Source organism: Hemicordylus capensis, chromosome 11 (genome assembly GCF_027244095.1).
Source record: "Hemicordylus capensis ecotype Gifberg chromosome 11, rHemCap1.1.pri, whole genome shotgun sequence".
In the NCBI taxonomy this organism is placed as follows: Eukaryota; Metazoa; Chordata; class Lepidosauria; order Squamata; family Cordylidae; genus Hemicordylus; species Hemicordylus capensis.
This window is the reverse complement of record NC_069667.1, coordinates 14,214,318-14,237,351: the sequence shown is the minus strand read 5'-3', so window position 1 is coordinate 14,237,351 and position 23,034 is coordinate 14,214,318. Positions and strand designations below refer to the sequence as shown.

Below are 23,034 nucleotides of genomic sequence, written 5' to 3'. Positions count from 1 at the left end.
GAAGAAGGCAGATTCCACCTGCACACCCCACAATCTTTTCCTACTAATCTGGGACCAGTGGCACAAATTCCCACTCCCCCTTGTGTTATAAATGGGTGTGTGTGTGTAGATTTGCTGTAAGGGTTATAGACTGTCCACCATTTCCATCAGACCCTGGAGGGTGCCCTGCATTGAGGTGGGGGGGCTCCCTACCTGCAAAGACCACTGGCTGTGACCTGCCAGGTAGCCTAGGTAGAGCTACAGCCCCTGGGGTTGTTCACCTCTGCCTCGTGCTGCTAACCCGAGTTCTACTGGATGCATCCAAAAATGCCCAGAAGGGCCCCACAACTCTCTTGCAAGGGGGCAGCATCAGTTTTCGAAGCCTTGCTGCTCTTTCCATCCTTGTTCAGAGGAGCGGAGCTGATCCTAGTGTCAAAAAAAGGGAGGCCGGAGGTGAGATTGGAAATAGCTTTTACCAAACCTGAGCTCCGATAATCCATTTAGCTGATCCGAGCCATCTAGCCTTTTTGCTTCATCATCACCATCCTCTCCATCACATTTGTGTTCCCAGATGAAATGGGAGCCAAAAAAAGGTGACATTGCACAAAGTGGGGACGCATCAGCAGATCCACCCAGTGGAGGAAGAGGAGGAGGAGGAGAGAATTGGCAATGCACTTTCATAATGCTCAGCAGCTGGTGCCCCAATTAGTATTCCCTCTAACAGGGATTCCCAGATGTGGTTGCCTACAACACTCAGAATCCCCAGCTGCAATGGCTTTTACTTGTGGGTTATGGGAGCTGTAGTCAACTATATCTGGGAATCCCTGTTAGAGGGAACACTGCCCCTAATCACGTTGTTGGGGAGTAGAGAGGCTGCCATGTTCTCCTGTTGAAATGTTGGGATTACGGGCAGGAGAAGGACACCTTCCTCAGTTGCCGTCAGACTTTGTGGATGCAGGGAAGGAAGGAAGGTCTCTTGGGGAATGGCCACCCCTCCCTCCCCTCACCAGGAAGTAGCTGCCTCTTCCATGATGCTTTCTTCTCTCCCCCTTCAGCAACTGCCTCCCCTTTATGCTGCTCTCCCCTCCCTCCCCTCTCTTGGGCGGTCTCTCCTTCTCATGCAGCCCAGTCTCCCAGCAAACTCCTCACCCCTAAGTTCCTCAGTCCTGGCTCATTCCTTCCATTTTGTACCTTTGTCCATGTTCTTCAGCAGCTGAACATGAGATAAGAGCATCCAAGTCCACCCCTGATTAATCCAGCCTCTCTTCCTCTGGCTTCCGCTCTAGTTATCTCCTGCCTTCACAACCGCAGCCTTCTCCTCTCTGGCCTTCAACTCCCATGCTTTGGCTGTCTTAGCTCCATGCAGAACACTGTTGCCAAAGCCATTCATTGTTCAAGCTGTGTGATGCCCCTTCAGCCTTTTCTCTGGCTTCCTGCCTATCCAGCAGGAACTTCTCCTCCTTTCCATCACAGCCCTCAGTGGCTTCACCTCCATCTCACTGCCTGCTTCCCTTGATATCTCCCCCATTGATGACCTTTGCTCCTCAGCTCTACCACTTTCAGACATCAGCAGGTCTTCTCCTCCCTTCAACGACTCTCTTGGTGCCCCTGATGCCTGGAACTGCCTCCCAGGATGCCACCATGATACCACTTCCTTCTTGCAGTTCAAAGTCCATGAAGGCTTTGGCCCAACCCCTGAGCAAAACTGGACTGAAGGCTCCTTCTTCTCCCGCTGACCCTTGCCTACCTCTCTATTCCTCCTTCTCTCCCTTTGTAGCCTCCTCAGATTGCGGGCTCTTCAGGGCAGGGACTTGAGATGGAGGTGAAGCAACTTGCCTTTTGCTTATTGTACTGCCAAGCATTTTTGGTGATCAATCAATACATTAATCAATTGCGTATCCATAAATGCTTCTTGGGCCAGGGGGGCATTCTGAGTCTGGCTACTGGGCTGAAGCTGCCTTGTCTGCCTAAGAGGGAGGTTAGGGACACAGGGACTGTAGAGGAATGAGGCCCAAACCTCTTCTTCTTGCAAGTAGGACTCAGAGGCGTATCTAGGGAAAATAGCGCCTAGGGCAAGTACTGAAATTGCGCCCCCTGTCCAAACATCTGACACCCATCTTTCAGATAACTTTAACATAATATCAGCTCAAAAATACAAGTCAAGCTCATTAATCTTTTAATATTTCAAAAACTATTTCGCAGTGGACGTAGCCAGACCAAAACATGCTGGAAAACTACAAATTTCAGTATGCTGGGGCTCATGAAATACCCAAATACTATGTGGAGGTGTACTTGGAAAACTAAACAGAAGTGCCTGTCTAATTCTCTGCTATGCATTGTAGCATCACTATCACATAAGTTTTAAAAATAAATGGAGAATTTGACTTTTCCCAGATATTCTGAAAATAATTAAAAGATATGCAGAGTAAACTGTGTCACTGCTTGGAATACATTCAAGTATTTCAGAAAGACAGTTAAAATGAGAGAAAGAGAGCAAGAAACTCCCAGTGGGCCTTAATCCTAAGGATCTCACACTGATTCAAAGTCAAACTCACCATTAATAGCCATATCATTAAGACATCACATTTAACTCATTTATCACAAGAAGCAAACTAAGAGCAAATGAATACAATCTTAGCTCATAAGCTTCAGCTCAGTATTCACAAGCCCTGGTTCTCTGTACATAGTGCCAATCTGAATATGTGTACAATGACTTATATTATATTATTATTTTTTTAAAAAAATTACCTGTAGCCCCTTCAGGTGGCTTCCTAAATGCCGTGGGGGGTCTTCAAAGGTTCCCCCTCTCCTTGCTGGTCTCTAGGGCCTCACAGGGACCATTTGAGCATGTGCGGTGGCCATTTTTAAAAATAGGTTTTAAAAAATGGCTGCTGAAAACAAAATGGCCACCGTGCATGCTCAAATGGCCTCTGTAAGGCCTGGCATGGCATTTCAGTGGCAATTTTTTTAAATTTTTAAATTTTAAAAAATGGCACCCCCCTTCAAGTGTCGCCCAGGGCACGTGCCCTACCTGCCCTACCCTAGATACACCCCTGGTAGGACTGTATGTGTAATTCACCTTGCTAGTCTCTGTATACAGAAAGCTGAGAAGATCAAATGTTCATGGCTGCTGTTCCTGCAGTTTCTGTTTGAGGGCGATAAAATGTACTGGCTTGATTCTGGAGGGAAAGGGAGGCTTGATTTCATTGGTTAAATTTTTTTAAATAGAGGGAACTTAAGTTGTGCTGATTGGGCTGTTTAAAAAAATTGTTGAAGAAAATGGTGTATATAAGGAAGTTGCTTTTAGCAAGAGACAGTGTTACACAGAGTCATAAGAACAGACCTGCTGGAACAGGCCCAAGGCCTATCTAGTCCAGCATCCTGTTTCACACAGTATTTCACCAGATGCCTCGGAGAAGCCCACAGGCATGAAATGAAAGCATGACTTCTCTCTTGCTCTTGCTTCCCCTGCAACTGGTATTGAGAGGCACATCTTGCCTCTGAGGCTGGGGTTGACCTATAGCCCCCAGACTAGCCTAGCCATGGATAGACCTGTTCTTCATGAATTTGTCTAAGCCCTTTTTAAAGCTATTCTAGCTGGTGGCCATCACCACATCCCATGGCAAAACATTTCATTGATTATGCACGGTGTGAAAAAAGTACTTCCTTCTGTTGGTCCTAAATTTTCCGACCTTCGGTTTCATGGGATAACCCCTGGTTCTAGTGTTGTGAGAGAGGGAGAAAATTTTCTCTCTGTCCACTCTCTCTGCTCCATGAATAATTTTATACCCCTCCCCGTAGTCTCCTCTTTTCCCAACTAAGAAGTGCCCCAGATGCTGTAGCCTTGCCTCATAAGGCAGGTGCTCCAGGCCTCTGAACATCTTGGTTTTCCTCTTCTGCACCTTTTCCAGTTCTACAATATCCTTCTTAAGATACAGTGACCCGAACTGCACACAGTACTCCAAATGTGGCTACATCACAAGGGCATTATAATATTAGCATTTTTAATTTCAATCTGCTTCCTAATGAACCCTAGCATGGAATTTGCCATTTTTACTGCTGTCACAGACTGGGTTGACAATTTCAAAGAGCCCAAAATCTTGTCAGTAACCAACTGCTCAGATCCCATCAACAGATGCGTGAAGTTGGGTTTTTGGGGGTTTTTTTTTGCACCAATATGTATCACTTTACACTTACATATGGAGCCACATTTGCCATTTTGTCGCCCACTCCCCCAGTTTGGAGAGATCTTTTTTGAGCTCCTCACAATCTGTTTTGGATTTCACTGCTTTAAATAGTTTAGTGGCATCTGCAAGTTGGGCCATTTTGCTGCTCACCTCAACTTCCAAATCATTTATGAACAAATTAAAGAGCACTGGTCCCAGTACAGACCCCTGGGGGACAATGTTCCCTCTAACAGGGATTCCCAGATGTTGTTGACTACAACTCCCAGAATCCCCAGTTGCAATGGCTTTGGCTTGGGGATTCTGGGAGCTGTAGTCAACAACATCTGGGAATCCCTGTTAGAGGAAACACTGCTGGGGGACCACACTTCTTACTTTCCTCCATTGTGAAAACTGTCCATTTATTCCTACCTCTGTTTCCTGTCCTTCAACCAGTTCCCAATCCACAATTGAACCTATCCATTTATCCCATGACTGCTAAGTTTACTCAAGAACCTTTGATGTGGAACTTTGTCACATGCTTTTTGGAATTCCAAGTATACTGTGTCAACCAAGTCACCTTAATCTACATGCTTGTTGAAACTCTCAAAGAACTCCAAAAGGTTAGTGAGGCCCAACTTGCCCTTGCAGAAGCCATGCTGGTTATCCTTCAGCAGGGCCTGTTCTTCTGTATGTTTAACAATTTTGTCTTAAGTGTGCTTTCCATCAATTTACCCGGCACCAAAGTCAACCAGAATCACCCAGCAAGTATCATAACTGAATGGGGATTTGAACTCAGGTCTCCCTGGTCCTAGTCCAGCACTCTAACCACTACACCACGCTGGCAATCTCCTTTTTGATTTTGAGTACCGGCTATCTGGTTCCATTTTGGTTCATTTTCCATGACAGCAGAAGCGCCATCAGCCTGGGAGTGGGATGCCTCTATCACATCCCTGAGGGTCTCATCCACACACCTCTCTGCTTCCTAAAGCTTCTCCAGGTCAGCCATCTTGGCTTTGATGGAACAAACTTGTTTCCCAAGAGCCAGGAGCTCTTTGCCCCGAGTGCACACCCAGGGCTTCTGCCCCTCAGGCAGATAGACATACATGCAACGCTCAGTGCAATACACTGGGAAGCACCCCATCCCCTGCAGGCATTCTACCTTCATAACTATATTGGACCCTTTTAATGCTCCATTATTATTTTGTTATTTCCGATAGGTTCTTTAGCTTTTTATAATTTTCCATTTTAATTTGAACTGAATAATTGTGGTTTTTAATCTGACTCCCCCCCCCCACTTTGTAAATTTAGTTAATTTTATTACTTCTATTGTATCTGTGTCTATCTTATTGTTGTGAGCCGCTCTGAGCAGTAGTGCACTGGAGGAGTGGGGTATAAATATTTTAAATAAATAATGAATAAATAAATAAATAACTGGTTTGATTGGCTATTTAGAATATATTGGGTTTGCTCACTTGAAGCTATGTCTTGGGTGCAGTTGTCAGCTAGTTAAAGGTTTTAAGCACTGTTTCCCAAGAAAATTACAGGAGTGGGGTAGTACTCACCTTCTCCTCATACTGCATGTCTCCTCTGTGATGAAAGGGACAGTTTGTGTGCCTCCCGACTGAGTTCCCTGCCAAACTCCCGCTAAACTCCTGCAAAACACCTTCAATATCTGTTTGCAAACTTCTTTTTGCAAAGTTCCTGGGAAGAAAGCTGCTGGTCTGAGCCTTGTCTTTAATATCTGCTGGCAAACTGAGTCACCTCAGGAATGTGAGCCCTCCCACAAGCCAAGTAACTCACCTGGAGCTTATCCCCCACTCAGACTAACTGCTCTGCTCTGCTCTGTCAAAAACACAGCCTTCCAGCCAGCCAGAAATCAAATCCTAGAAAATACTAGCCCTAAGAAACTTAGCTTGTCCTTTCCCTTTTGTTTTCTTGGTGATTGGTTGGTTGGTTGGTTGATTTCCTTGCTGTGTGAAGTTACAAGTTGGAGAGCTGGAGTGTGGTCAGCCACCTTGGCTTCAAGGGAACAGACTTGTTCCCTGAGAGCCAGGAACTCTTTACACAGACTGGCAGTGGCTTCTCCAAGTCAGACTGTGCAATGAAGTTCAGAAGAGTACCAGAAGGAGTGCAGAGCTGAAGAATCCAAGTGAAGGATTTGCCAGCACAGTCTGAGAGAGGATCAGGACTGAGACTGGAGGAAGAACTGTGAAATCACTTACAGAGAGTGGAGACTCGCTGAAGGGCTGAAATAACTCACAAGTAAGAAGAAGGAGTCTGGGTTGAACCCCAGGACTGAAAATGTGACCACAAGGAACAAGCCAGGTTGCTGTAAAAAGATGTAATTGCAGAGGACTCTGAATTAGGGACCAGATTTAGATGGGTCAGTTGGATGTGTTTTTCCAACCATTTTATTTCTACCTTATGCTCTTATGGTAACTGCCCCTGCCCCAAGGTTATGCTGCACTAAGAAACCAAAGCTACTGTTTTGATTGGAAGCTTCTGTTTGATTGTCTCCACCTAAAAGCCTTCCACTCTACTGAAGGGTTTGGGTGTTGTTGTTTTTATTACTGCAGAGCAGTGTTCTCTCTAATTTTCTTCATCTGTGTGCAGAATGAGTTTTGTTCAGGGAGGCAGTATTAAGGCAGTGTGTGTGCATGTGCATTCAGAGTGAGGCCTTCCTGATTCCACCTGAGTAGGATCTAAAATTAACTGAGGGGACCTCAGAAAATGTGTGAGCATGTGCACATGTGCATGCCTTAGAGGAAACAGTGCTGCAAAAGTTTAAGGGCTGTTTTAGTAGACACAACCATAGAAAAGAAAAGTCTACTCCGGTGGCAGAGGTTAAGCATAGATATCATGGGGCTGGTGGGATCTGAAATTCCTTCACATGTGGTGTCATGTCACAGAAGTGGGACAAGTAGTTCTGCCACAGGAACATTGGAAGCTGCCTTCTACCGAGTCAGACCATGGGTCCATCTAGCTCAGTATTGTCTACATACACTGGCAGCAGCTTTTCCAAGGTTGCAGGCTGGAGTCTCTCTCAGCCCTATTGGAGGTGCCAGGGAGGGTACTTAGAACCTTCTGCATGCAAGATGTGGGGATGCCAGAGTGGCTCAATCCCCTAAGTGCTCACACATCTTTCACTGCTCACACATGCAGTCTCCCATTCAAATGTAAACCAGGGTGGACCCTGCTTAGCAACAGGGACAATTTATGCTTGCTACTGCAAGACCAGCTCTCTTCCCCAGGTTGCCCCCCCACCCCGCCAGCTTGCTGGGCTCCCCTTCTGGCGTCTCTTTCAAGCACAGCTGCTGGATGGTACAAGGAGTGGTTGAGATGGGCAAATGCCACACTCCAGGAATACACATAAAGCAGAGACTCTGGAGGCTCCACTGCAGTAGGCCCTTGGGGAGACAGGAGTCAGAAGTCCCCCCATCATCCTTGCAGGAGCCTTCCTAAGTGATTTTTAAAAAAGGTTTTCTAATCGCTCTCCTGTCCCACTAACTTAGCTTCAAAGGCCACCTGGGCAGCTCACACACCAGAGCCCTAACAAGCTGCCTTCTAATGCCTCTCCTTGGGTCGCTGCCCTTCCTTTTCACCTTCTAAAGAGAAAGGGCCAGGAGACCCCTTCAACCCATGGTGGGCTCAAGCCTTTCATTAGGGATGGAGGCCAGTGGCTGGCTGGCTTTGCTGGGCAGAACGTCTTCCTGACTTCAGAGAACCCTCCACCCTTTCCCATAAGCTGCTTTGGTCAAGCCAGCCAGCCTTTCTTTAGGAACATAGGAAGCTGCCATATACTGAGTCAGGCCATTGGTTCATCTAGCTCAGGATTGTCTTCACAGACTGGCAGCGGCTTCTCCAAGGTTGCAGGCAGGAATTTCTCTCAGCCCTATCTTAGAGATGCTGCCAGGGAGGGAACTTGGAACCTAGATGCTCTTCCCAGAGCGGCTCCATCCCCTGAGGGGAAGATCTTGCAGTGCTCACACTTCTAGTCTCCCATTCATATGCAACCAGGGTGGACCCTGCTTAGCTAAGGGGACAAGTCACGCTTGCTACCACAAGACCAGCTCTCCTCCTTTCTTCAGAGCTGTACTCCTGGAGCCACTGGGAGGGTGAAACTCACTTGTGCCTGTGACTTTCTGAGACACCACGATATCCTTGTTCATGGGAAGTGCCATCAAACAGACTGATGAAATACATCAATGTAAGGAAGTGTAGAGTGTGTGTGTGTGTGTGTGTGTGTGTGTGTGTGTGTGTGTGTGTGCACAGAAAACAAGGCAAGCACCACAACACAGAGGCAGGAGGAAGAGGAGGAGGAGGCAGCATCTGGTGTCTTCATCTCTTATTAATCATGTGTTCCTGAATCTGCCTTTCTCCTCTTTTGCTCTGGTGGACATTTGTACTTCTGCCAGTTTCTGCTGCTGAAGCAAAGGGAAGATCTAAACCAGCAGTGTCTGGAGGGCCTCCATTGTCGAGAGAGGCTCCTGCCTGCCTTGAACCCAAACCCAAATCTCCAGAGTGGAGGGTGGTGGGAGAATTCACATAAGGTAAATAAATGGAGCATGTGGGGAGGGGCTTTGCCATTCCACTTCCCACAAGGCCCCTGCCATGGTGGAAATCACGATACACCCATGCACAGAGGCACTGCAGGGAAGCAAACCTTCTGGAGATGCATCTCTGGAGCAGCTTTGAGTCACAACCTGGGGCCCCCTGTGACCAGCTGGCTAGCCATGGGTGCCTGCTCACCATGCAAATGAGGCAGTTGTCGTCACCAGCTGATTTTTCTTCAAGGTCAAACCCATTTGAACTCGAGTCCTTGCAGCATGCTGGAATGGAGCCTCAGGACCCCCAGCACAGCAGGATTTTATCCCAGACGTTTTTCCAGTGCTGCGGAGCTGTCTCTGGATTCTGCCAGCCCGACTTATTTCACACCTCACGCTAATGACACTCTCCTTCCTGTCGCAGGCAACAAAACCACTGGGAAGGAAAGGGAGGGAGGGAGGGATCCAATGGAGCCCTTCTCCCAGGATTGGCTGCAGCCACTGGCAACTGAACCCCCACCCAACGTAGGTCACCTTGTGCCTCCTCCTCCTTCTCCTCCTCTGTGGCTAGCTCAGGAGGAGATTCCTCAATTGATTCTTCTGCAAAGAAAGAGTCACGACCATGATTGCTGCACTCTCTTCTCTCCCGACTTGCACCTTCATTTCCCCAAGCACTGCGCTCTTCTCCCAGTGGCAACTGGACTCCCTGTAAGATGGTCCCCCTTCTCGGGAAGCAAAACAGGCCCCCTCTGCTGCCCAGATCCCACAAGCCTTTCATGTGTGTTCTCTGTCACTATTCAGATCACTCCTTGCTACTCTCCCTGCTTCCACTCTAAGTAGAAGGGGGGCACATGGGTGTAGGTTCCGTTGGACAAGCAAGGACAACTGTCCCTGGGCCCAGAGGGTCAGGGGGCCCCAAATGGCCCCCGAGCAGGCCACCCTGCCACCCCTGCCCTGCCCCACCACCACCTGTGCCCCACTGCTATTTCTTATCTGTTGGCCTCTGGTGAGACCTGAGCAAGGCAAGCCACCCCCCCCCCATGGTGGTGGTGGCAGGTGCTGTGGCTGGCAGGCCTCTCTGGCCAAACTGCACGCCTGCACAGTCTGACTATGGACGTCGCACGCCCATGCTGTCACGGGCATCATGGACATGCAATGTCCATATTCGAACTGCACAGGCTGGCCAGAGAGGCCTGCCAGCCACAGCGCCCGCCACCACTGCCATGGGGGGTGGCATGCCCTGCTCGGCTCAGCTGCCATCCGCCCCAGGCCAAGATTAAAAGCAGCAGCGGGGCAGGGGCAGTGGAGGCGGGAGTGGCAAAGGGGAGGTGTTAGTTGCCCCGCCCCTTGAATCTGGCATCAGAGGCAGGGGGTGTGGCTTAGGGCACTGGGGTACGCACATGCTTAGTGCACGTGATCTGGGGGGCCCCTGCCCAGATATGGCCCCCTGGCCCCCAAGGGTCTTGCTACACCCGGGGGGGCTCACCACAGAAGTGTTCTTGGCTTTGAGCTGCTAAGGGGCTACTTAAAAGGCGGACTGTACAACCTTAACTTTGTGAACTCTTGCAACTGGATATAGTGGGAGATCTGAGTTCCCTCTCCCTTTTGGTGGGGGAATGGGAGCTCTTTCTGTTGGTTTGCAGCTGGCAATTAAAGCGGGGGGTGGCTGGAAAGAGGTTACCCTAACCCAGCTCAAGGATCTCAGCTGGCCTAATTCAGCAGGGTCCACAGCCTAGGGTTACCCACAGTCCTTTATTAGCAGGGACATCCCTTATTTCAGCCAAGAATTGCCTGTCCCTTACAGGATGCCATTTGTCCCTTATTTTCAGCTAATGGGAAGAACCTATGGCTCAGATCAAGCCAGTTATTTTCACTAATAACAACATAATTTATGACCTCCGACTCCCTCCCCTTCTCCCTCCCTCCCAGAATTCTCTGTGGTTCTGGTGGGTGACAGGCCTTGGGTTGCCAACAGTCCCATATTGGGGACATTAACAAAAACATTGACATTCACAGCCATCAATGACTGGCTTCCTTAGCATTATCCAGATATCAGGATCATGAAAATCATGCAAGTGATGACTACCAGATAGTGCTCATGAGTGAATCCAATTTTTACTGGCTAACAACGCTTCTCTTTCTATTATTATTATTATTGTTGTTGTTGTTTTAACAACATTTATATCCCGCTCTTCCTCCAAGGAGCCCAGAGCGGTATACTACATACTTCCGTTTCTCCTCACAACAACCCTGTGAAGTAGGTTAGGCTGAGAGAGAAGTGACTGGCCCAGAGTCACCCAGCTAGTATCATGGCTGAATGGGGATTTGAACTCGGGTCTCCCCTGTCCTAGTCCAGCACTCTACCCACAGCACCACTTTGGCTCTAGAAAACAAAATTACATCACACCCAGTTTGGCTTACCGTGGTTATATCAATAAGCAGAGGAGAAGCAGTCCAAGTTGGAACTTATACCATTGTTTAAGTTGAAAGTGGTAAAAACCCATACTTAACTCAGCAGTGTTCCCTCTAAAGCAGGGGTGCACAAGTCAAATTCTCTGGTGGGCCAGAACTAACCATGCCTTGGTATGTTGGGATCAAGGCGAATGTTCAGCACATTAAAATTAATTATTAAAAATATGAATGAAAGCAATTATTAGTTATCCACAGCATGAGAAGGTAAGAGGAGGCCCCTAGCAACCTTTCCTCTTCCCTGTACCCCATGCACTTTCAAGGCTTGCAAAGATCGATTTTGAAAGGGGGCTGACCCCCACAAAGCCTATGGGTCAAGGTGGCATTTTGCACCGCACCTCAGGCACCACAATACTTTGAGCCACCCCTGGGGCCAGCAAAAAGTCCCCACGGGCTAGATCTGGCCCCCCGGGCCTTACGTTGTGCAGGCCTGCTCTAAAGTGTGAAAGCATGCACGCGCTCACCGGTTTTCTGATGCCTGCGCAGTCCATTTTAGATCCCACTCAGGTTGAATCAGGAAGGCCCCACCCTGAATGCATGTGAGCACACACTGCCTTGATACTGCTGCCCAGAACAAAATTCATTCCGTACACAGAGGTGGGGAAAAATTAGAGGGGCCATTGGCACTCAGGCATCCGATTACTCCTGCGTTCTCCCTGCCTCATGTCCCTTATTCCCTTGCACAGCCCTAGCAGAGGCAAGAAGCGGAGAGCATGGTGTGAGGGTCCTGCTGGCTCACCGCCCCCTCCTCCTCACTCAGTACCACGATGAGCAAATCTGCTCCAACCGGTGACTGAAGCGGTTTCAGGGCTGTGCCGAATTTTTGTTCTCAGCAGTTTTTAGGCTGAAGGGGAACTTTGGGGAAGGGAAGTTGCGTGAAACCCCCGCTCATGTATCATTCAGGCCTGCTGGTGGACCTCCCGTGGAGGCATCTGCTAGGCAAGATGGCCCCTCTTTGGTCTGGCCCGGGAGGACTCTTTGGGGGCACTGTGCATGAAGCAGGGAGCCGTCTGCCTTGTGGCTGCACTCCGCATGGCGGCGGCTGCTGCTGCTTCTGCTTCTCCGAGCTTTTGTGCCATTTTGTAATGAGGCTCGCCCTCAGCTTCCCCAGAACCCAGGCGAAGCTCAATTTAGGAATGAATTAAACATGACACATCATTATTTGGATCATATTCAACAGTGTCACAGCCCATTGCCTGCCTGGACGGGATCTGCTTGCGAAGAAGAAGAAGAAGTCCCAGCTGTCCCTGTCAGCAACTTTTCCACATCCCACCACATCTCACCCAATGACAGGCTTTTAATGTGACACTCGGTCCTAAAGTATGTTCTCTTTAAAACATTTATTCGCAGTTTACATCACGGCTAAATATTAATGGGACAAGGCTTTGAGCAAATAGGAGACGCGTGTAAAGGCAGACGCGGGTGCAGCTCCCCATTTCACTTCGGATCTGACTCTCCGGAGAGATTTTCCCAGCGTCATGCAGAGCTGCCGATTTCCCAGCCGTGGCGAGGGCCCTGTTATCCCATAAGGCTGGCCCCGCTTCCATTTCTTGGCCCTTGCATTGGCTGAGCAAGCACAAGCCAAGGGCCACCCGCTTTGCTGGATGGGCTTGCGTGCTGCTTTACTGGGGTGGGGTGCTTGGATCCAGTGTCACGCTTTGTGCTACCAATAAAACTCCCAGTCGCATGGCAGGGTGTTATTTGGAAGATGTTTGGGGCCAATAGCTTTTCTCAATGAACAGAGCAAAACATAGCTTTCCGTTGCAAAATCAAGGTAATCAAGGTACCCGAAGCACAGCAAAAGAACACCAAGTGAGTTTGAAGTAGAGTTGCCCTATTCTGGCTTTCCAAATCCGGGTGCCTAATTTGACCATTCTGTAAATTGGCTGGGAAATGATTTCTGAGCAGAAGAGTGACTGCCCGTTTTGCTCCATAGCTCTGCTTCTACAAGGGCTAGAGCTTAGCTTTTTAATTTTTTATTATTTTTTAAATAAAAGCTGAAATCCAGGCAAATCTGGGTGGGCTAAGCAATCTGGGTAAGATGCTTAAAATCTGGGTGAAACCCGGAATTTCAGAGGGCATGGCAACTCTAGTTTGAAGCTAAAGGGAGGAGAACCCTGTCCACACAGGGCATGTTGGAGATGAACTTCCAGTGCATCGGCCTTTTGCACCCACTGTCCTAATGACCACTAAGGGCATTGGGAGTAGAGGCAGTGAGTCAGGGTCTCCCTATCTGTCCCTACTCTATGACCCCTGAACTGACTCTGCAGCACTTCCTGTGCTGAGTCACAATCCTTCCTTCCTTCCTAGAGAACAGATGGAAACATCTCTCTCTCTCCTTACCTATCCACTATGTAGTCCTTTAGATTAGAGATAGGTCTTTCCTATCTAAGTGTATTTAACCAATAAATGTTTAGTGTTTAGTCATACAAGGATCTCCATGTCTTTTCTCTAAATAGCGGCAATATCCCAACCATCCTCTGCTTCCTACTCTGTAACTGGAGTGTGTGCTCATTCCTTAGTGCTCTGCTGTTTTACCTATTGTGGGTAAAAATCAACAACCTCTAACAGGGCAAGGCCCAATTCTTTCCTCCGCCCTCCATCCCCCCACCCTCTGGCTTTGGAAAGGAGTGATGGAGGAGGCAATGAGGAGTAAAGTCTGGTCCCCTTTTTTGCAAATCTTTATTGGAGGGAACTAGAGATAAAGATAGGCGATCCAGTACACGATGTTGAAGAGGAGGAAGGCAGTGGGAAAGAAAACCCGGGAATAGGAGTCCAGGCGGGAAATGTGGATGCGGATCCGGCCCTCCCTCCAAGTCCCTGTTTGACAGTCCTCAATGCAGCAAAAGAACTGCTGGCACTCCTTCCCTTCTGCACAAGGGGAGCCCAGGTCTTCGCTCTCCTCATCGTCGACCTCAGGAGGCCAGTGCACCAAGCTGTTGATGTTGATGGTGGTGTAGGAGGGCACCAGGTGGGCGTGAGCCGCTGGCTGGAGTGGGACAGAGGGCAGCAAATGAGAGAAGCAGGGAAGGAGCAGAGCCCTCCCCCCACAGCCTCCCTTCTCCAAGACACTCAACCTGACTCAGGTGGCACATGGGCTTCTCTGGGGCAGCACATCTCTGGGCCAGGCTGCAGGCACACTTCAGGTGGGGCACAAGGCACCGAAGGATCAAGCCTGTCAGGAACTTCACTCCATGCACTGCCAGGGCAGGTCTCTGGAGAGGTCTGACCTTTGCTGCTCTGCAGTGCCACCCAGGTAATGGCCAGAGAGGGTATTGCAGCTCTTCAGGCCAGGACCAGGGGATCTGGGGAGCCAGCTGGAGCCAAATGGCCCTACATCACTTCAGGCTTGGCTCCTCAGTCTGAACATCTCACAGTTTAGAGGAGCTACACAATTTCCTGTGCCTCTCCTGGCCTCCTGTGCCTTTGGTTTGCCACCCTTTGGGACCTGGCTGCCTGCCTGACCTTGACTACTTCCTGCCCTCCATTCATTGATCTTGACAATGATATCCCTGTATCTTGCCCTTTCCCCTGACCACTTGCAGGTCCAGTCCCCCCCTGACAAGGGGTCTCCTAGATCCCCCATCCCTTCGACTCACCTTTCTGGGTACATTTCTAGCTGGACACCTGCCCAGTGAGCATAGTGATTTTTGGGAGCCCAAGAGGCAATCCAGCAGGGCTCTGGAACCTAGGGATGTGCACAAACTGGTGTTCAGATGGTTTGGCAGCATGGGGGGGCGGTTTACCTTTAAGTAGCAGGGAGAGTGCCTGTCCCACCCCTTGCATTTCCCCACCAGCGCTGTCGCCAAAAATGCTGTCGCAGGGCTGCTGCATAGCTCCTTGCAGCCCCGGTCAGCCTCGTACCAGACATGGCCGGTGCACATGCATGTCTGTGAGGTGTTCATGTGCATTGGCCACTGCCAGTATGACACTGACTGGGGCTGCAAGGAAGTACACAGCAACCCCACGCCAGCATTTCTGGCACCAGTGCCAGTGGAGGGAAGGCGGCGGGCTGGGTGGGCACCCTCTCTGCTGCTTAAACCCTGCCCCCCGCCACCGCACGATCCGAACGCCAAACATCTGAATTGGTACAGCGGTCCGTAAAAGGACTGCCGAACCGGTTCGTGCCCATCCCTATTGGAGCACAGAAAAACAAAAGGCGCCTCAGATAATTAAAGGAAACCTCTCTGTGGTCAGTGCTGCAGTTGAAGGTTTTGAGGTGATCCCTTGTTCTGGGCAAGGAGGCCACACTGGGGAGCAATGGTATACCCAGAGCCAGCTGCTGCAGTCAGTGGACTATTGGGGGTGTGTGTGTCCAAATGGGGCAAAACACTACTGATGCCCACCTGCCCCCCCCCGACACCCTAAAGCTTCTCCACTTCCTTCCATCTTTGGCTGCCACTGACCCCTGCCCCAGGCAGGATTGTGCGTAGTGGCTGATGCCTCACCTCCCAACACTTCCCTTCCTTTCCCAGCAACTCTCCTCATTTGGACCCATTGAATGGACAGACTCGGAAGCCTTGCTCCCCTTGGCAGCTTCTCCCCCCACTCCCAGCTCCCTTGCTTACCAGCCTGGGTCTCCGGCTGCTGTGCTCTGTTGGCTTCTTGTTTCCTACCAGGTAGTTGAGTGTGGCATACTCCATCAGGGCGGCAAAGACGAAGATGAAGCACACCGAGACAAACAGGTCCATGGCTGTGATGTATGACACCCGGGGCAGGTGCTTGCGGGAGATGGTGCTCAGGGTGGTCATGGTGAGCACGGTGGTGATCCCTGGGAGTACAACAACCACAAGAGTGAGCTGACCTTCCAGGGTCACACTGGTGACTGTGAGCAGGACTCGGTGTCATCCTGCTCCTGGATCAGATCCCCTGTGATCAGGGGAGGGGTCTGAGGACACAGAAGCTAGGGAAGGCCCTAGAACCTTCCCCCATGAAGTCGCAGAAGCTACCGTCCCAGGAAGAGAGTCCCAGGAGCCTGCATCAGCAGGGCCCAGAAATGCAGGAGGCTGCCCTGAATAAACATGGCTGAAGCGCAAAAGCCCATATGGGGACACAGTGCGGCTTCCAGCCTGCTCCTAGGGATGTGCACAAAACCAGTTTGCCTGGTTCGGTTTGAATCCGAACCGGATTCAAACCGGACCGGACATGTTCGGCTCCCCCTGCCCCCACTGAACAGAGCCCCCCCAGTTTGCTTCAAATTCGAATAGGTTTGGGCCTGATTCAGGGGTGCCAGATACCATCAAATTTTGTCAACAAAAGAAGGTCAACTTACCATTGCTGGAGGGCTTCGGCAGCCTTGGGGAGTGCTGCTGCGGGGATGGGGGTGTGTGTCTGTCTCCGGTGGCTCCCCCTCCCCCCACTGGCCTTGCCCCGAGTCTCCTGTGGCCGGCACAGCCTTTTGGGGGGCCATTTTGGCCGTGTTTGAGTGCAGGGAGGCCATTTTCTTGGCCACCGCACATGCACATGGGCCATTTGCGTGACCGGTCATGCACAATGGCAAAAAAGGGCAGCAGTGTGTGCAAATAAACAAAATGGCCCCCAAACAGGCTGAGCCAGCCACAGGAGACTAGGGGGGAGGCCAGCGGGGGGGGGGAGAGCCACCGTCACCCACCCCCATGGCCACAGCAGCAGCACCCCGAGGCACATCCCTACCTGCTTCTGCGCAGGGAGCTGTCCATGGTCCTGCCTCCCCGCTTGGAATCCTGCAGACCCCCAGGAGAGCTGCTTTGCTTCTCATGACTGCAATGTGGCGTTTGAGGCAGAGCAGCTCTGAGTTCAGCAGGAATTCTCAAGCCAGTCCTAGCCACACAGGAAGCTGCCTCCTACGAAGTCAGACCAGTGATCCCTGGAACTCCGTATTGTCTACACTGATGGGCAGCAGGTCTTCAGGATTTCAGACAGAGAAGGTCCTTTCCATTCCAAGCTTTACCTGGCTGGATCTGGGGGGCCCAGCATGCAAAGCAGGGGTTCTGCTAGCCCCTGCTAACTGGACAGAGAGAGACACCTTTTTAACATGGCGATTCTCTTTACTGAGCAGAGGGAGAGTAACTGGCCCTCTCCACCCCCAGCACAGGACCTCTGGTGACTGTTGCTGGTGTCTGTCTTATGTTTCTTTTTAGATTTGAGCCTTTGGGGATGGGGAGCCATCTTTACTTATTTATTTATTTGTTAATTCTCTGTGTAAATTGCTTTGGAAACATTTGTTGAAAAGCGGTATATAAATATTGGTGGTGGTTGTTCTGCCACAGAGTTAGAAACATAGTCGGGAGATGTTGCTAGGATTCTACCCACACACTGCCCTGAGTTAGGCAGCACAGCAGATAGGCAAGATCTATTTAAACAGCTCTCTTAGGTGCTGGGCTTTCCCACGTGTGGAGTGCAGCAGTGCTGTCCTTACCCAGAGATGTCCTGGCTGGCGTGGAGTCCCTCTTGATCCAGAAGGAGACCCAGGACAGGACAACCGTCAGGATGCAGGGGATGTACGTCTGAATGGCAAAGTAACCCATCCTTCTGCTCAGGTCAAAGGACACCGTCATGACCATGTACTCTCCTGGGGAGAGGCCACACATCAGGACAGCCCTACCCATCCAGTCTGTCTGGCTTGGCTGCCCACCCTGACAGGTCGTTGGACTGCAGAAGGTGCTGTTTCCGACCTGAGAGGCCATTTGAGCTGGTCTGGCATTTGCAAGAGCCACCCAGGGCCCCAGGGGGGAGGCAGGGGCTCTTTCTGCAGCAAGGATTGGCAGGCACTCCCCTGGCACTTCCTACTGCCCGTGTAGGGAGATCCTGCACTTCTCAGTTTCCCTTCCTGGTTCCTAAATCCCATTGAAGGAATCCTAAATCCATTGTAGGAGACATGTCAGTGAGAATGCTAAGCTTGAATGACTCGGGAGCCACAAGTGACAGATCTGGAAGAGATCCCCTCCAGGATCCCCACACCAGTTCAGACCAGATCCAAACCTGGCCACAATGTGCCTTCAACAAAGAGAAGGTGCCTAGAAGGTGGGGTGTATAAATCCCCCAGCCTGGGATGACTTGGAGGAGGGGAACCCCCGCATCCAGCAAGCTTCAGCCTTCAATTGTGGTTGGGTGGGGTACTGGTGCTTAGGTGTTGACCGACTGAAGGCCAGGCCAGGCTAACAGTGAACTGCATTTGTTTTCCATGTTTCCCTTCTCCTGGAGCCTGTTTCAACTGGATGCATCTCTGCAGCACTTCACCGCTAATCCTGAAAGGGGACGTCAGGAGGGTCAAACCACTGCAGAAAGCATGGGCCTTATTTAAAACCACAACACTAGAAGCTCGATTGGAATGTATACCAAGAAGGAGGAAGGGTATCACCAAGTTCGGGAAGATGGACGCCAGCATGGCTAACAAGTAGCGTCAGGGAAGCTATAAAAGGAGAGAAGACTTCCTTCAGAAAATGAAGTCCTGGCCAAATGAAGAGAATAAATTCCTTGCATTTCCATAAAAGAAATGCAAGAAGACAAAATGCAAGGGATACAAGAAGAGAGTTTGTGGAGCACATGATATAGCTAGAAGTGTCAAGAGGAATAACAAAAACTTGTTTAAATAGATCAGAAGCAGAAAACCTGCCAGGGAGGTGGTTGGACCCTTAGATGATGAGGGCGTGAAAGGGATTATTAAAGAGGATGGGATTGCAGAGAAGCTGAATGAGTTCTTTAAATCTATCTCACAGTGGAAGATACTGACCATATACCCTCTCTAGAACTGAGCTTCAATTTGAAGTGAAGAGAGAGGATGTTCTAATCTAACATCCTTACCAGAAAAAACTAAAAATTAACAAATCATCAGGACCAGATGGCATCCACCCAAGAGTTCTGAGGGAACTCAAATGTGAAACTGCTGATCTTCTACCAAATATGTAACTTGTCCCTATAGTCAGGCTCTGTGCAAGAGGACTGGAAAGTAGCTAAGGTACTGTAACTCCGATTTCCAAAAAGGGATCCAGGGGGATTCAGGAAACTACAGGCTGGTTAGCTTCACTTGTGTTCCCGGTAAATTGACAGAAAACATACTTAAGGATAACATTGTAAAAGTATAGAAGAACAAGCTTTGCTGAAGGAGAACCAGCATGGCTTCTGCAAGGGCAAGACTTTCCTCACTAACCTTTTGGAGTTCTGTGAGAGTGTCAACAGGCATGTGGATAAAGGTGATCTGGTTGACATAGTATACTTGGACTTCCAAAAAGCTTTTGACAAAGTTCCCCACCAAAGGCTCTTGAGTAAACTTAGCAGTCATGGGATAAGGGGACAGGTTCAATTGTGGATTGGGAACTGGTTGAAGGACAGGAAACAGAGGCAGGAATAAACGGACAGTTTTCACAATGGAGGAAAGTAAGAAGTGGGGTCCCCCAGGGTCTGTACTGAGATTATACTGTACTGGGACCAGTGCTCTTTAACTTGTTCATAAGTGATATAGAAGTTGGGGTAACCAGTGAAGGGATCAGTGAAGTGGCCAAATTTGCAGATGACACTAAACTATTTAGGGTAGGGAAATCCAAATCAGGTTGTGAGGAGCTCCAAAAGGATATCTCCAAACTGGGTGAGTGGGTGACAAAATAGCAAATGTGGTTCAGTGTAAGCAAGTGTAAAGTGATGTATATTGGGGCAAAAAAACCCAATAGCACATATATGTGAATGGGGTCTGAGCTGTCAGTGACTGACCAGGAGAGAGATCTTGGGGTCACGTTGGACAGCTTGTTGAAAGTGTTGACTCAGTGTGCGGCAGCTGTGAAAAAGGCAAATTCAATGCTAGGGATCATTAGGAAGCAGATTGAAAATAAAAATGCTAATATTATAATGCCCTTATAACAAATTTATTTTTTATTTATTTTTTACATTTATATCCTGCTGTTCCTCCGAGGAGCCCAGAGCAGAATACTGCATAGAGTTCTGGTCACCATATCTTAAGAAGGACACTGTAGAACTGGAAAAGTTGCAAAAGAGGGCAACCACGATGATCAGGGGCCTGGAGCACCTTCCTTATGAGGCAAGGCTACAGCATCCGGGGCTCTTTAGTTTGGAAAAGAGGTGACTATGGGGAGACATGGTCGAGGTGTATAAAATTATGCATGGAGTAGAGAGAGTGCACACAGAGAGAGATTTTTCTCCCCCTCTCACAACACTAGAACCATGATACTGAAGGTACCAAGAGAAGGAACTACTTTTTCACACAGCGCATAATTAATCTATGGAATTCTCTGCCATGGGATGTGGTGATGGCCACTAGCCTGGATACCTTTGAAAGGGGCTTGGACAAATTAATGGAGGACAGATCTATCAACGGCTAGTAGTCTGAGGGCTACAGGCCACCTCCAGCCTTGGAGGCAAGACACCTCTAAATAATGCATGATCAACTTGTGGAATTACCTGCCACAAGATGTGGTGACACCCAACAACCTGGATGACTTTAAGAAGGGTTTGGACAACTTCATGGAGGAGAGGTCTATCATCAGCTACTAGCTGGAGGGCTAAAGGCCACCTCCAGCCTCAAAGGCAGGATGCCTCTGAGTACCAGTTGCAGGGGAGTAACAGCAGGAGAGAGGGCATGCCCTCAACTCCTGCCTGTGGCTTCCAGCGGCATCTGGTGGACCACTGTGCGAAACAGGATGCTGGACTAGATGGGCCTTGGGCTTGATCCAGCAGGGCTGTTCTTATGTTCTTAACTGTTGCAGGGGAGTTACAACAGGAGAGAGGGCATGTTCTCATCTTTTGCCTGTGGGCTTCTCTGGGGGATCTGGTGGGCCACTGTGTGGAATAGGATGCTGGGCTAGATAGGCCTTGGGCCTGATCCAGCAAAGCTGTTCTTATGGGTTGCAACAGCTCCGGATACTACAGAAGGAATGGTGGGGCCCCCCAACTGCGGATGGGGATGCCCGACTCCCCTAAACTCCTGAACTGGCATCCCTGCCCCAGCAAAGGCCAGAGACAGAGCCAGGATCAGAGTGGCCCTGGCAGGCAGCCATCCATTCAAGATGCAGGTGCAGTGCCAAGGGCACCTCGGACCCGCCAGCCCATGCCTGACGCTGCTTCTGAGCTGGTACAAGGAGACCTGCTCTGCCTGTCACTTTGGGGAACAAAAGGCAGATGGATCCTTCCACCTCTGAAAAAATTATCTCCGATGCCGGCACATCTTGAAACCAAATATTACAGAGTCTCCACCCAGGTGATATCTTGAGGACTCCCAGTGAAGGAGTGTGTACAATCTAGCCGATCGTACAGGCAAGGCATAATTTTTCCTCAGCTATACTTTGCCGGCGAAGAATTGATGATCAAGGCAGCTGCTGCCTCCCCGGAATTGCCCAGATCAAGAGATGCATGCTGGACTGCTGAGAGCAAAGACATCTGCCCTTTACGTCTGTCACAGAGAACGCCTCCAATTAAAAGCTGCTTTGGGGGTGGGGGTGGGGAACCCATCTGCAGCCAGGCAGTCCTGAATAGATTAGTCAATACCTGATTTCAGAGTCAATTGCATCCCCCCTCCCCCAGAACGGCTTCTCTTCCATCAGATCCCATGGCACAAGTCAAGGAGGCCTGGGGCAGTCTGTGGCCTGGTCTGCTGCTGGCAAACTAAGTGGAGGACTTTTCCATTGGGCTGGGGGGGAACAGAGGGATCTCGAGCCCTTCCTTCCAAAATGGATATCCCGTGTGTGGCAGGGGGAGCAAACCCCTCTCCTCGCCTGGCCATCTCCTCCTCCTCCCTCCACACATGCAACATAATTCTGGTCCCCTAGCTGGGGGCCAGAAAGAGCATAGTCACTTGGCTAAGAGAAAGAGGGAGCTTCCTTGGGAAGCCAAGGAGGAGGACACCGGCTCCCGTGGAGCTTTGAGCCAGGGACATTGGGCCCAGGGAAGGCTGCCTCTTCACCCACCCAACCACCCATCCCCACGCAACTCAGCTGTGTGCCTGTGCCTCCAAGGATCCCTTCTGGGTCTTGAGGCAGCAGCTGGTCTCTTAGGAACAACATAGGAACATGCCATATACTGGGTCAGACTCTTGGTCCAACGAGCTCAGTATTGTCTACCCAGACTGGCAGCGGCTTCTCCAAGGTTGCACGCAGGAGTCTCTCTCAGCACTATCTTAGAGATGCCAGGGAGGGAGGGAGGGAGGTGCTCTTCTCAGAGCTGCCCTATCCCCGAAGGGGAATATCTTACAGGGCTCACACATGTAAGACCTCCCATTCAGATGCAACCAGGGTGGGCCCTGCTTAGCAAAGGGGACAAGTCTATTCTGGCTACCACCAGACCAGCTCTCCCCCCATCATACCCTTCTTGATCATGAGGTTTTCCCTGACATGCAAAAGGCCTCAGAACCGGTGTGGCCAGTGCTGTGGTGCCTTACCAGCGCCCGTCCTGAGCACCTCAGACGTATTCCTCAGCCCCGTGAAGTCAAACTGGTACAGTCTCCAGGTGCGCTGGTCAGAGACTTCAATGGAGTACCTCCTCCAGCGGTAGATGATTTCCTCACGTGGGTAGCCATCTGGAAGGGAGCCAGGCCAAGGGGATGGTCAGTGCCACATCCTTTGCACAGAAGGCCAATGTGGAGGCAGGCAGGTGCGCACACACACACACACACACACACACACACACACACACACACACACACACACACACCGGAGCCACCCTGATCAAGTGTGGAAAGATCCTGACTGCGTATTCTGTCTGTGCCAGCTTCCTAGTTGCTTCGAGGTCTCAGAGCAGCAGAGACCTTTGGGCAGGAAGCCATCAACATCTCCCCTCGGCCCTTCCTAACCAGAGGCAAGCTGGCCAGATGCAAAACCGAGGCTGAGCCTTAACCAAGAGCTCAAAGTGGGGGGAAGCAGCCAGTCATTCTAATGCCTCTCCTTGTACTCCCC

At 50.2% G+C, this 23,034-nt stretch overlaps 1 protein-coding gene across 9 annotated transcripts in view; it reads right to left on the bottom strand.

Moving 5' to 3' along the window:
- Window positions 1-13,821: 13,821 nt before the first annotated feature.
- The window catches only part of LOC128335744 (gamma-aminobutyric acid receptor subunit gamma-4), a 34,059-nt gene continuing 24,846 nt past the window's right edge, over window positions 13,822-23,034 (bottom strand). For 8 of the 9 annotated variants that reach the window (XM_053274459.1, XM_053274460.1, XM_053274458.1 and 5 more), the window contains 4 exons: window positions 22,521-22,658; window positions 17,556-17,708; window positions 15,727-15,929; window positions 13,822-14,147 (listed from right to left, as the gene is read on the bottom strand). In XM_053274459.1, coding sequence (XP_053130434.1) covers window positions 13,854-14,147; window positions 15,727-15,929; window positions 17,556-17,708; window positions 22,521-22,658 — 788 coding nt within the window. In that variant the 3' untranslated portion in view covers window positions 13,822-13,853. The remainder of the gene's footprint in view (window positions 14,148-15,726; window positions 15,930-17,555; window positions 17,709-22,520; window positions 22,659-23,034) is intronic. The other variant, XM_053274461.1, reaches the window with a different exon arrangement.